A 17,573-nucleotide genomic window follows, 5' to 3' on the forward strand; every position below is an offset into this window, starting at 1 on the left:
TCTTACTCGACGAATGTTGCTGATGGGGATATCTGTGAAGACACCGCTAGGAACTGGTGCCACTCCTGGAGCCGGGGAAGGCACAGCAGCTGCTGGAGCCTATGAGAAGGTAAAAAATACTCTTAGTAACTGGGGCTCAACCTTAGCATAAGAAATTGGGAACAACTACTTATAACTCTTGTACAGATGAGAGAATAAAAATTAAAAGGCTTACAGAAAAATAGCTATTGCTAGTCCAAGAAATCAAAAAGGACTCCGATTTGGACATGCTTGTTTAAGAGCTTTGTTTTTAATTTTTATACTTAGAATTTTACAATTATGTTTTAAGTGTCATTGGTTCTTGAAGCCAGAGTATGTTTAATGGTTAGTTTATGCCAAAATAATTTTATTTTAGCAACATTATCTTCCAAAAAAGCAATCAAAGCATTATTAAATTGAAAGAATTAAGAGAGAAACTTAAGGTAATTCATTTTCTTGAACAGTGTTAAGGAAAATAACAAATCTTTTATTTTAAGGCAAACACCTAAGTAACTACAACATTTTCCTTACTTTTAGTTGACTGTCTTAGCACCTTAACCAATTAGACAGAACTTGGCTATGTGAATTTAATCTTCCTGGGAATAATTAACCACATCAAGTCTAAATAAACAACTTGCAAGCATGCTTTTAAAAATAGGGCCTTGCCCTGACCAGTGTGACTCAGTTGGTTGGGCATCATACTGCAAAGCAAAAAGTCACTGGTTTGTTTCCCGGTTGGGGAACACGCCTGGGTTACAGGTGAAGTCCCAGGTTGGGGCACATACAAGAAGCAACCAATCAATGTTTCCCTTACATATAGATGTGTCTCTCCTACTCTTTCTCCCTCCCTTTCCCTCTCTCTAAAAATAAGTAATATTTTTTAAAAGAGTTTTTAAATTTATTTTTAGAGGGGAAGGGGAGGGGAAGGGAGGGAGAAAGAAAGGAAGAGATACATGAATGCATGGTTGCCTCTCACATACCCCATACTGGGTACCTGACCCACAACCCAGGCATGTGCCCTAGCATGAACGGAACCGGTGACCCTTTGGTTCGCAGGCCAGTGCTCAATCCAACTGAGCTACATCATCCAGGGCAAAAAATAAATAAAATTTCTTTAAAAATTAAAAAAAGAGAGATTAATGATTATTTAAACATACACACAAGTAAATAAATAAATACATAAAAACTAGAGCCTTGCCATGGAAAAGTGGCTCGGATGGAGCGAGCGTCACCCTGTACACCAAAAGGTTGTGGGTTCGATCCTTAGTTGGGGCACATACAGGAGGCAACCTTTTGATGTTTCTCTCTTATGGATATTTCTTTCTCTCTCTCTCTCTCTGTCATTTTCTCTCTCTAAAATCAGTAATAAAATAAATACATAAATAAATAACAAGGCCTGAATAAAAAAAAAAGATGTATTAGAAAAAATTTAGCACCATTACTGAAAAAAACCCAATTTGGAAAGCATGTCAAGATAGTGTACCATCTTTGCTTTTATAGAGGAATGTAATATTCATATCCATATACTATAGCCAGTGAAATTAGACAAAAGAAAACACAATTCTGGTTAAGCTATTTCATTCATAAACACTGTATGAAAGGGTCTAACAGGCTGAACAAAAAGCACTTTGCAGGGGACCAAGTGGGAAATAAAAAAGCCAGTGTAACTCACAGGAGCAGCTTTAGTAGGCACAAAGGAGTCGATGTCCTTCTTGATGATTCTGCCTTCTGGTCCAGTCCCTGGAAGAGATACAGAAATAACAATCAAATGGATGACAGCCTACTGCTGGTTCCTCAAGGAGGCCAACACTGTGATCCTGAAGGGCAAGCTCATAAGGGTTCTCTTCCAAAACTCTCTGAAGGGATCAAAGTCTTAATCCTGCTCCTTAAAGCTCTCCCTAAATATACCAGCTTTTGTCCATTATTAATTTTAATTCAGTGTTCTTGCTCGATCTGTGGTGGTTCTTTGCTTTTTAACTATAGCAAGTATTCCTCTTTCCAAGTTTTATCTAATTAGCTACAGCTAATTAGTAACCAAGTTTCATCTTACTTACTTTTAAATTGGGACATACCAGCATAAAGATAATGCTGAGTACAATTTATACCTCTAAAAGGAAGTCTAGGTGCCTCCTCTTGGTTAATTCAAAAAAGCCCTTTTGAACCCTGAAGTAGATCTCATTTGGGTTCTAGATTCATTTGATCATAAAGAATTCCCTTTGTACAGTGTCAACAGTTATGGAAACAACTGTTTTACATAAATCAGGCAAGTCAATTTTTTCCCCCCAGAACAGTGTAAGTAAATTCAGTCATAATGGTCTCATCTTTGGAACCATTCATTCCTTATGTGGTGTCCATTTTCCACAGCTTTCTCATAGTATTGGGTTGGCCAAAAAGTCCGTTTAGTTTCCATAAAATAAAAATCACATTTCTCATTTTCGCCAATAACTTTATTGATTTGGATATTTTGTGTATGTTGACTACCTCCCACATGGATTAAATGATTGTTCTCAATTAATGTCTCCATTTGACAGCTATCAACTTCAAATGATCTTCCTGACCTCAGAGCATCAAGAGAGAAATTTCTAGCAGGAAACTTCATGAACCTGTTTTGACACATTTGATCAGTCACAGCACCTTTTCCATACACTGCACAAATCTTTTTCCCATTTCGGTTGCACATGTACCTTTCATCTTCAATACTAAAATGGCTACACAAAAATTCCCCAATTTTGGTAATTTTTTTAAAAAAGGCATGCTGATCTGACAGCTGTCACAATACAATCTAACAAAATTGTTTTCAATGAAGTTCAAGACAACTAAGCGCTACTAGAGCCATCTTACAGAAAAACAAACTTTTGGCCAACCCAACAGCTGAGGTTGTAAACTGACTGGCCTGTTAAGAGTCTCTGAAGGAAACAAGTATTATAATGCCACACTTGAGGAAAGATCTCCAAAGTTCTCTTAATAGGTTTAATTTTATTTTCAATTTCCTTCCTTTTCCCATTTATAATGTCTTAGGTTTAACTTCAGACCCAAATAAATAATCTTGAACCTTAATTTTAAGGAGATTCAGAATTTAGTTATTAAAATACCTTTTATATAAGGCCCACTTCTAAAAAAAAAAATTGGTCAAATTGATTCATCTGCCCCCAAGGCAGACTCTTAAAAGGATTTTCTTTGCTTGCAGTTCATCCCAACTCCTTTCCCTCACTGTGAGAATTGAGTTGGCTAGGACTATTTATTCTCAGCAGGAGCTCTAGAACAGAAGTAGCAGTACCCCAATTAGATTTCCCACCTTTATAAACGACAGAAACGATAACTTCCCTTTAAAAACAAAGCTGATCTGGACACCACAAGCCTTCAAAAGGAGGAAAGCTGAAGTACTGCCTTGCCTTATGCTAACCTTCAGTCACCTGCAAGAATTCCTATTAGGATTTAGTCAAGATCTTTTAAAATCTTTTGCCTATTTCCCTAAGAAAGAACAGGCCATCATAAAGCAATATGATAAAGGGAAGAATACTAGACTAGGATAAAAAATGGAAGGTTATAGTCAAACATAAACTAAACATAATGATAGTCACTTAACCTCATCTGGTCTTCAGTCTCATCTATAGGACAGAAATGATAATACCAGCTCCTGCTCACATAAACGTTGAGGATAAAATGTGTAGTGATAAAACTGCCAGTTATAAAAACACTCACAAGGATGTGAAGTACAGCACAGGGAACACAGCCAATAATACTGTAATAACTCTGTAGGATGTCAGATAGGTATGAGACCTATCAGGGTGAACACTTCATAAGGCATATAAATGTCTAGTCACTTACTGTTGAACACCTAAAACCAATATAACGTATGTCAACTGCAAATTGAAAAATGGGATAATGATGTGAAAGTGCTTTAAAAAAGAAAACATAATATGGATAGCTTTGAGACAAATCAAACTCTGAACAACAGGATTTAAGATTTGAAAATTTCTCCCCAAATGATTACATTTTAGTTAAATTTGCTGAGTAATCTGTCCCTCCAGGAAGGGGAAGGGGACTGGAGATTAAGCCCAATAACCAATGGCCAATGATTTAATCACCGCGCCTTCTTACTAAAACCCTTATAAAAATAAAAACTCTTGAATAACGAAATGTGGAGAGTTCCCAGGTTGGTAAACACATCACTGTGCAGGAAGAAGGGTGGTAACCCCAGAGAGGGTATGGAAGCTCTGCACCCCACCCGACCTACAACCCCATACCTTGCCCTCTATTCGTATGTTTTCTATTTGTTCCTGAGTTGCAGCCTTCACAATAAACTGGTGATAGTAAGTAAAGAGCTTTCCTGAATTATATGAATTGTTCTAGTATTAATGAACCAGAGGTGGGGGGTGTTCTTAGGAACTTCTGATTTACAACCAGTGGATGAGAAGTATGGGTGGTCCCAGGACTTACAACTGTCATCTAAAGTAGGAGCAGACTCATGGGAATGAGCCCTTAAACCAGGGGTGTCCAACCCATGGCCCACAGGCCACCTGCAGCCCAGGATGGCAATGAATGTGGCCCAACACAAAATTGTCAATTACTTAAAACATTATGAGATTTTTTTGTAATTATGTGTCACAATGTCATGTAAAATAAACGTACGTACGCTCTCGCTATTTGTACGCAAGTGTGGCTTCAGTGTTACGGTGGCGTGCGGCTTCCAGTGTGTTAGCCTACCAAGGGCAGACAGTAGAATTGACACGATCAGGCATTACATGTGCTCATGGTAACTTAAAAGGACAGCGATCATCAATAATATTTCAACCTATCATTGCAACGTTAGGTGTTTAATGTTATTTAGAAGTCAGGTAAGCATTCTTATTTGATTATTAAAGGTACTTCCACACCTTGGCAATGCCTCACACATCACCCACCATGCTTTATAATTGGCCCTCTGCCTTGCCCTGCATTGGCAGCCAAGAAGGCTAAGGAAGGGCCCAAACCTTGCTTTCTATTTTCCTGTCAATTAAATTTTATAATAAAAATAAAGTCCCTTACCTATTATTATTTTTTTAATCCCAGCATGGCTTCAATAATGTCTCAATAGAAAAAAAGAACCCAACCTGAACAGAGGAGGACATACAGAGGACCCACAGACACATGAAAAAATGTTCAACACCACTAGCCATCAGAGACATGCAAATTAAAACCACAATGAGATACCACTTCACACCTGTCTGAATGGCCATCATTAATAAATGAACAAACAAGTGCTGGCAATGTTGTGGAGAAAAAGAAACCCTAGTGCACTGTTGGTAGGAATGCAGACTGGTGCAGCCACTGTGGAAAACAGTAGGAATTTCCTAAAAAAATGGAAGATGGAACTGCCTTTCCCACTGTATAGTCATCCAGTGATCCCACTTCTGGGACTATACCCTAACAATCCTGAATCTTCAATTCAAAAGAACCTATGCACTCCAATGTTCATAGCAGCATTATTTATAATAGTCAAGTGCTGGAAACATCGTAAGTACCCATAAGTAAACGAGTGGATAAAACTGTGGTACAGCCCTGGCTAGTGTGGCTCAGTGGACTGAGTGCTTGCCTGCAAATCAGAGGGTGGCTGGTTTGATTCCCAGTGGGGCACATGCCTGGGTAGCAGGCCAGGTCCCTGGTAAGGGGGTGCATGAGAGGCAATCACACATTGTTTCTCTCCCTTTCTCCTTCTCTTCCTCTCTCTCTATAAATAAATAAATAAATATATTTTAAAAAAACCGTGGTACACTTACAAAATGGAATACTACTCAGCAAAAAGAAAGAAGTAACTCCTACCCTTTGCAACAGCACAGATAGAACTGGAAAGCATTATGCTAAGTGCAATAAGCCAGGTGGTGAAAGACAAATACCATATGATCTCACCTATAAGAGAAACCTCATCAACAAAAGAAACAAATGAGCAAAATAAAACCAGAGACATGGAAATAAAGAACAAACTGACAGTGACCAGAAGGGAGGGAAATAACTGGGGGAAGAAGGGGAAGGGGCAAGCAAAGGAACATGAATAAAGGACTCATAGGCATGAACAATGAGGGGTACTGACTGTGGGAGTGGGGGGAGGGGCAGGGGTTAGCAATGGGGAAAAAGGCAGGACAACTGTAACTGAACAACAATAAAAAAAGAACCCTCCCAAAATAAAAATTACAGATGAAGGAAGGTTGTTCAATGAAAAGTGCACAGGTGACTACTTTTTTGTTGAGGCAAATAATAAGATGTTCTGCTTAATTTGTAGGGAATTTGTGCAAGTTCTCAAAGACTGTAATTTTAAAAGGCATTAAATGCAAAAACATGTTGCCGAATTCAATGTAAATGAAAGATCGTGCTGTGACAAAGCAGAGGAACTGAAAAAAGTCTGTCTTCTCAAAAATTTTTTCAAAAAGTTACAACTCTTCAGGATTCCATTGTAAAAGCTAGTTATGTGGCAGCATATTTAATAGCAAAAATATCGAAACCATTTACTGGTGGCGAGTTTATCAAGCAATGTATAGAAAGCATGGGAGATATAATTTGCCCTGAAAAAAAGGAAATACTTCTAAAATCAGTTTGTCTCACCAGATTATAGCCAGGCGAACGGAAGAAACTGGAAAATCTATCAAAAGAAGTTTGTAAAGTAAAGCTGCTAATTTTAAATTTTATGCTTTGGCAATGGATGATGGCACTGATGCTAGTGATGGCTCAACCTGCCATTTTTATTAGAGGCACTGATGACAAATATAATTATCATTGAAGAAATGGCTTCTTTAGTGCCATTAAAAGACACAACTAAATCAAGAGATTTGTATGAAGCAGTAAAAAATACGTTAAAGCTATTTTCTCTGACCATTGTCAACCTATCTGGTATAGTTACTGATGGTGCCCCAGCAATGGTAAGTAAGAGAGGGACTTGTAAAAGTAATAGAAGATGATGCAATTGCCACCCCAAACTCACATTTGATGAAGTATAATTGCATAGTACACCAAGAATATTTATCCACAAAAGCTTTAAGATGGATAACGTCCTGCAAATCATCATCAAGGCTTTGAACTTCTAAGAGCCAAGGGAATGAATCGTCACCAATTTCAAAAATTCCTTAAAAGTATTGATGCTGACTATGGTGACATCATTTACTTTTCAGAAGCAAGATGACTAAGTCGAGGCCAAATGTTGAAAAGATTTTTGGTTTGTGACATGTTATCAAGCCATTTATGGTATCAAAAAACAAATCTGTGCTGAAACTTGATGATGAAAACTGGCTTACAGATTTAGCATTTTTTGTGCATGTAAATACTCATTTAAATGAGTTGAGCATGCATGTCCAAAGTAAAAACCAACTTATCAATACAATGTTCCAAAACATAACGGCGTTCCAAATGTAACTGAAATTACAGCAAGCTGAAATTAAGGCAAACAATTTTATGCACTTTGACACACTGGCTAGACACAGTCCTTTGAACAGTGAAAAACATGCATCCTTGCTTTTTAATTTAAGAAAATCAAAAAGTCCTTTGAAAACAGACTGCAAGATTTCTGGGAAAATAATATTTTACTTTATTTGCAACTCCATTTTCAGTCAACACAAATATGTTACCTGCCAGTTTTCAAATGGAATGCAAAGAGCTGCAATCTGACATTCAACTTAAAGGAAAAAATTGATCATGTCTCTTCATTGGACTTTTATAGGTTCTATCTTCCCAGAGACAAATATCCGTTGCTTCACAATGACACCTTATTAATGTCATTGCTATTTGGCAGCACCTACATCTGCAAGCAACTATTTTCAAGAACGAAACACATTAAAAGTTATAACCAAAACATTGATGAGCACCTTGAGAACTCACCGAGAAATGCAACTATTCTCAAACCAGATACTGATATATTAGTTTCTCAAATATGTCAAACATCCCACTAGTTTTATGTTGCCCTTTTTTCTTTTACTTTTATAATAAACTATTTTAAAAATCAATGTTTTATTACTTAGATATGCACATTTTCTGTATTAGTAATTGCAAACTTGGGACCTGCTTGACAATTTTAAAAGATTATCAAAAGAGCCGCTGCATAGTTAGAGTTATTATGTGAGGACTTTTTTTGCTTATCTGTGATGGCAGAAATCACAAATAATATACATGGACTGTTTTTTTTGCTCATCCATTCTCATTCCTATTTGTGTATTTAACATGTGGCCCAAGAAAACTCTTCTTTCACTGTGGCTCAGAGACACCAAAAGGTTGGACACCCCTGTCTTAAACTGTGGAATCCAATGCTAACTCTGGATAGTTAGTGTCAAAATAGGATTGAATTGTTGGATACCCAGTTGATGTTGTAGAAATGATTGTCCGTGTGGAAAAGAAGGTGTGCATATCTTGTATTCCAGCTAAAACAACTACATATAGTTGTACTTATTAAATTCAACCAAATTTTAGTTTTACAGCACCATTCCATAATAACAGACTTACCTTTCACTTGTGTTAGGTCAATTCCTTTTTCTGCTGCCAATTTCTTTGCAAGAGGACTAACAAACAACCTTCCCTTTGGTCCAACAGGAGTAGCTGGGCGAGTGGGTGATGGTGTAGGGGCTACAGGTTGGGAAGTTGGAGGAACAGGGGTCACCTTTTTAAAAAAGTTACAAAACTGTTAATTTACCACTGCAAAGGTTGGTCTAAAAGATCAACAGTCAACATTATAAGTTAAAGCTATTTTAATTTATAACTTTCACCTCTTTCCCAAAGATCATAATGCACAATTTTGTCTCTTGACCAACTTAATACAACTATATAATAGCAATATTTTATGTCAAAAACAAAATAAAGTCAAGTTCTCTTACTCCATTATAACATAGAGGCATGGAATTTAATATTGCTGACCAGTATACATCCTTACAGCCTTCTTCACTTTGCTCTCTTGCTGCTTTTTTATTTTCATTCTCTTATATAACCAACATCATTTTTATTTTTACTTAATCTAATTTCAAAAGAATAAATTATGCTGGAAGGTTCCATGTTGAAAGTACCTTAAGAAACAAACCAAAACCACTATTCTCTGGCTTCATATGAATGCATGGCAGTCAGAAATCAAGTTTTCTCACAGAAATGTGTACCTAGTATACATGTATTTGGCATATGCAGAAGCCTTGTGTTATCAGTAGGCAAAGTTCATACAAGTTCATGTTATAGGTATATAGAATATAGTGTATAGTATATAGTGTCACACTAAATTCTATGCAAAACAAGCCATGTTATGTCAAGGTTCTAATGTATTATAAATATAAGTCTGACCCACTATAATATGTGAATACCAACAAAACTGACAGTGACAAAGATTACACAGCAAATTCCGCAGAAAATGGGGAACAGAGCATTACCTTCCGTATGCATATCAACATCTAAAGCAGAAAAGGAACATGTCCCCTCAGCTTTGTTCTCAACATCACTCAAGACAGCAGGAAAAAAAAGAAAGCTACAAGGATCAAATTACTGACCATTAGGTAAATGGTGCAGAGCCACACCCCGTGTAGGTCTCCATAAATGTTGACTACCTCCTTTCTCATTCATAGAATCTTAGAGCTACAAGGATCCTAGAATATCATCTAATCTGATCCTTGAATTCAGAAAAGAGTAAAATAAGTGTTCCATCAATTTTGGAAGCATACCTACCGGGGGAGGAGGCGGTGCTTGTGGTTTTAAATCAGTTACTTCAGTTGGCCTATAGTCAGCAAATGCTGGTATATCTGCCTCTTTTTCTACAATGATACAGAGTGGTGTTCCTAGAGGGACATCTCTTGTTCCTTCTGGGACCAGGATTTTTGCCAGGTAGCCTTCTTCTTGTACTTCAAAACCTTAAACAGAAAAAAAAAACTAACATGGAACTTAAAGGACTCCCTACTCCTCTAAATTCAAAACACGGCTTTAAGTAGGAGGTTCTCCTCCAAACTAGCTATATAACCTTTTGCAAGCTGTTTAACCTTTGTGTCTCAGCTTCTTCACCTACAAAATTGGGATGGTAATAGAATGAACATTATAGGAATGTTATGAAAATTAAACAAATCAGTATTTTTCAAGTACTTAGAAATGGTACCTGGTACAAAGTAAACACCAAAAAAATATCTATTAAATAAAACTATGAGAGATTATAGACAGTGGTTGGTTCTAAACATTTTCCTAAAAACATTTCCAGGGGCAGACCCTATGCAGACCCAAAAGACTTTCAGATGGCACTGACTGTACTGGTACAAATCAGAACCACATGGATGTTAAATAAAGGGAGCTACTAGGCTTGACAGTGATGTGGGATTACATTACTAAAAGCATTTTTGGGGTTTTTCAAAAGGGCTGTAGTTGGTATTACATCAAATATTTCAACATAAAGAAAGATAGCATAACTCAGGTTTCTATAGTGTTGACCACTTACATTTATTTCATTCAGTGCTGCTTTTCTTACAAGGAGTTCACACATGAAGGGTTGCAAAAAAAAAAACTAAAGCCACTGCAGAAGACAACAGTTGCCTTCTGGATCTTGGCTTTCTTTGGTGTTGTGCTCTCCCTGATGAACACATCTTTGATGAATGCTTCTATATCCCAATTAATAAATATCAAATAACAGATATTTTTAAAAGAAAATAAAGGACTCCAAGATCACAACAGAGTTTAAAAAGTTTGACCAAGGTAATAGCTCTCTAGTTATTAGTCTCTAGAATATCAGCTTCTATGGCACCATTGATCTTCACAGGGGATACTGATATGCAAAGCAGATCTACTGTCATCAAGGTTTTTTGTTTGTTTCTCTCTTTTTAACTAACAGAATCCTTCTAAAAGAATCTACAGGGAAAAGCCCAATGTGCAAAAAGATGTCTTACTTGCTAAGTCCTCTTTTGCCCATCAAGGAATCATGGGATTTAAAACCAATGATTTTGTGATTTCAGAACACAATCTGAAAAAAACTACCGCAAAGGGTGCCCAGAATTACCTACTGCATGTTTGGGGACTAGACAGGAAAGAAGATATTTATCTACAAAAATCTATGAATATTATATGGTTATCTATGTGGGTTTTGTTCTGAGCACAAAAATGAATAAAAAAATATATGGAAATATGGTATCTGAACATATATCTACATATTTCTTTTCTATCAGCCATTTCTCAAACTATAAAAACAATCTAAACCCTGGTTTCAGTTTTCCCTAAAAGTCATCTTAAATTCTTCGGCATTTCCTGCCTTGGAAGTTATTTTCTCCTGTTTCCTTCTTTTCCCTTGCTCACTTTAGAGAATGGCAGTTCTGACACTGCTTCTCAGTAATATAATAAGGATAAAAAGCAAACTAAGGCCTAAAAATAATCTCTAAATCGACACATCCCCGATTCAATGAAAGCGCCAAATCTGACTATGCACACTTTTGCTATGAAATATCTTGTTCCAGGAAATGAATCACAAGAATGAAAATGTTTCATGTTATCACTCACTCATTATAGGATAGGATGGCAATCCTCTTCCCTCACTGGAAAACTCAGTGTCTCAAGCATTAAGAGCTGAAGAAATCTCACCTATAGTGGCCTTGTCGGTCTCTATCTCTGCCAATAAATCTCCTTCACTCAGCTTCTCACCCACTTTTTTTTCCCATCTCTGAACAGTGCCCATGGTCATGGTGGGAGAGAGGGCAGGAAGAACCACCTGTAGAAACAAACAATTACTGCTTAATATGGGCAAACCTCGAGCACAGTGGCATTCGGGCAAGCTTGGTTTCATAGAGGGATAGTGACCATGACAATCCAAACTCCCATATACCTGATACCCCCATAACAGCAAAAGTTCAGGGCTCAATAGTGTCCCACCAGTTAAATTATCCTTAGAATCTCAAGGTGTATCGTATCAGTGACACCCTGAACCAGCCTCCAAAGTTAAAAGCAATGAGCAGATGGGAAAGATTATTTTTTCTAGATGGTCAAAATTAACCCCTCAATTTCTAAGCAAGGAGCCTCTTTTCATCTTTTCTAACACTTAGATTAAGATAGAATTTTTCATTTTTCACAGAATGATCTTGGTCTACACTATGCCATTAAAATTTTGCTGTACTCTGTATTAGTATCTATCTTTTTACTCAGAGGAAAATGCATTTCTTCCGAACTTCCCAGGCATATCTCCAAGATTAAAAATAACTAATATTAAGAACTCTTCTGCCTTGGCTGGTGTGGCGCAGTGGATTGAGCGACAGCCTGCAAACCAAATGGTAGCTGGTTCGATTCCCAGTCAGGGCACATGCCTGGATTGCAGGCCAGGTACCTGGTAGGGGGCACGTGAGAGGCAACCATCCATTGATGTTTCTCTACCTTTTCTTCCCTCCCTCCCCTCTCTAAAAACAAAAAAATAAATAAAATCTTTAAATTAAAAAAAAATTTTAAAAAAGAACTCTTATTCACAACAGCCACTTGCACACCAATGAAATCTAAAAATCAGATTGGCTGATCTAAATTAAAAACTGTTTTCCTACGACTTGTGTGTCCATTGAATTTAGATGTTTACTATGGATCACGGATTTTGTTTGCAGTCTTTTTAGTTGTGTGTGCCTAACAGTAGGATTATGCTGAGAAAAATCATTTCAACTGATGTCTCAGGAAAGCTGGGAAAAAGTTAAAATCCATAAAACAAAACTTAAAATTCTAGCTAGAAAAAATTTTTTAATGTTTTTCTTGTTCAAAATTTGTCATTTTCATCTATTTACCATTAGTGGAGCTGGAATAAAGATGTGGTATATATATATATATACTGGAATACTACTTAGCCACAAAAAAGATGCAAGATTGCCATTTGGGACAGTATGAATATATCTTGAGAGTATTATACTAAGCAAAATAAGTCAGACAGAAAAGGAGAACTGTATGATTTCACTCATATGCAGGATATAAAACAAAAGGCAACAAACAAAACACAAACTCAGATATAACAGAATGGTGGTTACCAGAGGGGAAGGGGAGTGGGAGACAACAGAGAGGGTAAAGGGGGTCAAATACAAAGTGACAGAACGAAAGTAGACTTCCGGTGGTGAGCGCATAATAGAGTACATAGGTGGTGTAGAACAAGGCTGTACTTCTGAAATTTATGTTATTAACCAATGTTCCCAGTAATTTTAATAATAATCCTCACATAAAAAAATTAGAGGAGCTGATAATCTCTATGCAGTAAAGGATAATTAAGACATAACCCTAACACTTGCACATAAAGACACAAACATAAAATGGACAGAAATAAATTTTTGGTTAGCCAAAACTTTCATTTAGTTTTTTCTGTACTATAGCTCTAGTAGGGCTTAGTTGTTTTTAACCTCATTGGAAACAATTTTGTTAGACTGTATTCTGACAGCTGTCATATCAGTGTACATTTTTTAAAAAATCAAAATAAGTGAATGTTTGTATAGTCATTTTAATATTGAAGATGGAAAAAAAAGCAACATTTTCAGAGAATTATGCTTTATTGCTTCATTATTTCAAGACAGGTAAAATGCAACTAAAACACACAAAAAAGATTCATGCAGTGTACGGAGAAGGTGCTATGACTGACTGAACATGTCAAAAGTGGTTTGTGAAGTTTCTTTGTACTACTAATATTTTGGCCAAATAATTCTTTGCTGTGAGGCTGTCTGATGCACTGGAAGATGTTTAGCAGCACCCCTGGGCTCTACTCCCTAGAAGCCAATAGTGGGACATAGCCAAATCAATAGTTATTGATGAAAATGAATACGTCTTTTATTTTATGGAAAAAACTAAATAAACTTTATGGCCTACCCAATAAGTCTTATGTAGTAAGACAGAATATGCTGAACAAGATGAACTAAATGTGTGAGCTGAACACCAGGAAAAACTGACCTTGAGTGACTATTAATAATAGATCACGGAGTAGAACATTATGTCCAAAGAAGAAAATAATTCCTATACAAAAATTTCTACAAATAAATTAAGTGAAGGAAAAGTTCTAGTCTTAATACTTCAGAAAAAGAACAGTGGCTTTTTATCATTTTCAGTACCTGAAACACACAAACATCCATCAGTTGCCCTAATATCTAATTAACTGATTTAGTTTCTTAGAAACTAATTTAGTTAATAGAATCAAGTGATTATTGCCTTCAGCTTTGTTGCAATCCTATTATGTATGTCTATTCTAAATTTATTCTTCATTGCCAGTTTTCTCATTTATTAATACTATGTACTAAACTACTTCAACCACTCTTAGAAAATAGAACACAACATGTCAAACGAAAACACCAACCGGGGACTTTCATTCAATAGACAACACTTGAGGCTTACTAAAAACTCTATTTATAGGGGAGTAGGTAGATATAAGTACAAATCACCCTCAAAATCTCACATAATGTTCTTAAATGAGAAATGCCAAGCATTATTCTTTCTACTATATTGTAGCTGAGAAAGGTTAAAGTTAATAGTCTGAGTTAACACACCTGGAAATAACTAGGAATAAAAGTTGTCAATTTTCATGTTTAAATTTCTATTTCTTTCAAATGACAAGAGACAGCCATATTTAATGCCAGCTTCCAGAATGTAATAGCCATCTACAAAAACTAATGAATAAATAATAAACTTTCTAGAGTAAACACCCAGAGGCTGAGCCTCACCTGCATGTGAGTGGGATATGAGCTACCAGGAGCCTGAGCAGAAGGTGTAGGTGGCGAAGAAGTGGCAGCAGGGGTTGGTGCTGGGGCTGCTTGTGGGGTAGATGCTGCCGAATCCAATGTATAATTTTTAAAGGCCTCAACATCCTCAGGTCTAAGAAAGAGAAAGAGTGCATAAGTATAAGGGGGATTATAATGCAGATTTAACTCCTACAGAAGGAGTCTTAGGAGCCTTTAACTCCTAAATTGTCAATTCTGGGTTAAAATACTCCACTAATCACTTAAGTGCTAAAAATTACCAGGATACTACTCACTTTTCAACTGTGATACAAATGATCGATCCAACTGGAACATCTCTGGTACCTTCAGCAACAAGTATCTTTGCCATGTAACACTCCTCCATGCTCTCAAATCCAACAGTAGCTTTATCAGTTTCAACCTTTCAACACAAAAGAAGGAGCTTAGGCTTGTACTGCCAAGTATGAAGATTAGCATGTGTTTACATTATACAACTTATGTGAAGAAATAATCTCTATCACAGATTTAAATTATTCTTTTTAAAAATTTTTTATTATTTTTTCATCCTTAACCAAGGATATTGATATATTTATTGACTTTATTTTATTTGATTTTTTTACGTTTATTGATTTCAAAGAGAGGGGAAGGGAGAGGGGGAGAGAGAAAGAAACACTGATGTGACAGAGAAACATCACTGATTGCCTACAATACATGCCCCAACCAGGGATCGACCCTGCAGCTTTTAGGTGTATGAAACGATACTCAACCAACTGAGCAACCCAGCCAAAGGAGAAGGAATTTTTTTTTAAACCTTAGCTAAACAGTTTGGTTAGCTGCTGACAACTTATCTAACCAAGCTTCTCTAATTTCAAGTTGTAATAAACAGATATCTAAGTTTCTTCAGCAAAAGGGATAACTACCCACCCAGAAAGTTAATGCTCAGTCAGTTTAACTAACTCAATCCCTTCCAACTTATTTCCATATTTTAAAACAACTTACCTCTGCAATTAGTTCACCTTCATTGATTTTTTCTCCTTCCTTTTTCTCCCAACGGGCAATGGTGCCTGCTTGCATCGTGGGGGAAAGAGAAGGCAATGGAACCTGGAGGAGAAAAAGGAGAAACACTAAGTTTAAAAGGGGCTACGTAAAGCTCAGTCCGTTTTAATATTTCATACCATTCAATTTAATTTAATGCAAAGTGGTGGAGTCTCACCACACGCTGCGCATTGAGAATATGGGGACATAAAGAGAGTTCCTGCCAAACTCTCTCCAATGACAAGCTGCCAAACTCTCTCCAATGACAAGCTTCCTGTCCCAGAGTCCCGTTGGTCTGACAGAGCAAGCATTGTACCTTAGCAGCCGTCCACGTAGAGCCCTAAGTTTGGGGCTCTTCTTTCAATGGAACCAGATCAGGAGAGGGAAACTCAAGAGTTACAGCAAAGCTACCCAGTGTAAAAGAGTCAATGACATATACTGATAGCGGGGTGGAGGACCACTGAGGCAATACCCAAAGCCAAGAAGACGACCCTGAAGGACAAAGGGGTCCTGAGGAGTACAGGTCTGGGGCTCACCTTCTGATGCGGGGGAAGACTGTACCAGCGACGGCCAGGCGCTCCCAATAGCTGCAGCAGAAAGCGATTCCGTGGGGTGGCCCACAAGCCCGGACGCCAGCCGCAGAGTACCCGGCCTCTACGATACCCAGTGGTCACGCTGTGGCAACGAGCCGGAGCTGCACCAACCCGCGGGGCCACGCATGGAAGTGCCAGTTCCTCCCACAAGGCAGTCCGCCGAGCCCTGAATGCGGCCCTGGGAGCCGCATTCTGGGCCCGTCGCGTACAAATGCGCCACATAGTACCACCACCCACAGCACCCCAAAACCAACGCCGTCTCCGGAGTGACCTCTCCAAGAGCAGTGCGGCGTTGCCGTCAACCAAGACGCACAGCCGCACGTTGTCGTAAAACAGGCTCCAAAAATTAGCCCCACCCCCCCTTCTCTCGGCAGAAGTGTCTTTAGCGACGCTCCTTCAAGGTGGTTTGGTGAGGGAGAGGGGTCCAAAATGAATGAGGAACCTCGGAGCTGGAGAATTGAGGCGGAGCCACCGCAGGCTCAAATTTGGGAGAAATAAGACCTTGCGAAGGCGCGGAAGGCGGTGGAGTCTTAGGAAAGGGACCTCCTCGCAGCACGGGGTCCAAGCCAAGTGAAGGGCACGCCCGACAGGTAGAGGCCTAAAAAGGTGGCGAGGGCCTGGCTAACCCGCTGAGTGGTGAGAGAAGATGGGCTGAGGGGAGTGACCAAATTCTGAAGTGGGCGCTGAGACCTTAAGCCGAGGGGGGGAGGTTTGAAACACTTGTGGAGAGAGGTGGGAGCAGGAACCGCCAGAGGGCCAGTCTGACAGTTCCGGGGTGACTGCTTGGCCTTGACTGACCCTGCAGGGGCGTCCCGCTCTGCGCAGGCTGTGTTACAAAGATTTAATTTCCCGTTGGGTTTGTAGCCCAACGGGAAACCAGAATGAACAGGTTTTCCAGCCAAATGGTGTAAAGGGCAGCCAAGTGGAAGATATATTCCGACATCCCAGTGTACTGTAGCAAGATTATGCGTATTCCCTGTAAACCATACAGGTTTACAAAAGAGATTTGCGTTTCTGAAATACTATAAAATCCCCTTAAGTCGCATAAAGCTTTGTTATGCTTGAAATGTATTGTCCTAAAACAACTATAAGCCTGTGGAGCAGGAGGCATGCTTATATTGTTCTCCCATGTCTCCCTAGAATTTAGTATTCTAGTACCTGGTAAGAAGTGGAGGCTGAATATATGTCCTTTGAATTAACAAAAAGTTTTCTACAACATTCGTTAGGTACACTTTACTGTAGGGATGTCATCCTGTAATTAGAAAATACTCATTTCTGAGCTGAGGGT

The 17,573-nt window shown here is 38.2% G+C and overlaps 1 protein-coding gene across 1 annotated transcript in view; it reads right to left on the reverse strand.

The window, feature by feature from the left end:
• DLAT (dihydrolipoamide S-acetyltransferase) overlaps positions 1-16,590 on the reverse strand; it is a 27,243-nt gene extending 10,653 nt beyond the window's left edge. Inside the window, exons 1-9 of the mRNA XM_037154982.2 lie at positions 16,229-16,590; positions 15,657-15,758; positions 14,954-15,078; positions 14,643-14,793; positions 11,563-11,689; positions 9,679-9,860; positions 8,482-8,635; positions 1,691-1,758; positions 7-99 (exon numbers count right to left, since the gene is read on the reverse strand). Of these exons, the coding sequence (XP_037010877.2) occupies positions 7-99; positions 1,691-1,758; positions 8,482-8,635; positions 9,679-9,860; positions 11,563-11,689; positions 14,643-14,793; positions 14,954-15,078; positions 15,657-15,758; positions 16,229-16,507 (1,281 nt within the window). The 5' untranslated portion in view covers positions 16,508-16,590. The remainder of the gene's footprint in view (positions 1-6; positions 100-1,690; positions 1,759-8,481; positions 8,636-9,678; positions 9,861-11,562; positions 11,690-14,642; positions 14,794-14,953; positions 15,079-15,656; positions 15,759-16,228) is intronic.
• Positions 16,591-17,573: the final 983 nt, after the last annotated feature.

The sequence above is a fragment of the Artibeus jamaicensis genome, unplaced genomic scaffold (assembly GCF_021234435.1).
Source record: "Artibeus jamaicensis isolate MK-2021 breed Jamaican fruit bat unplaced genomic scaffold, CSHL_Jam_final contig_585, whole genome shotgun sequence".
NCBI classification, from domain to species: domain Eukaryota; kingdom Metazoa; phylum Chordata; class Mammalia; order Chiroptera; family Phyllostomidae; genus Artibeus; species Artibeus jamaicensis.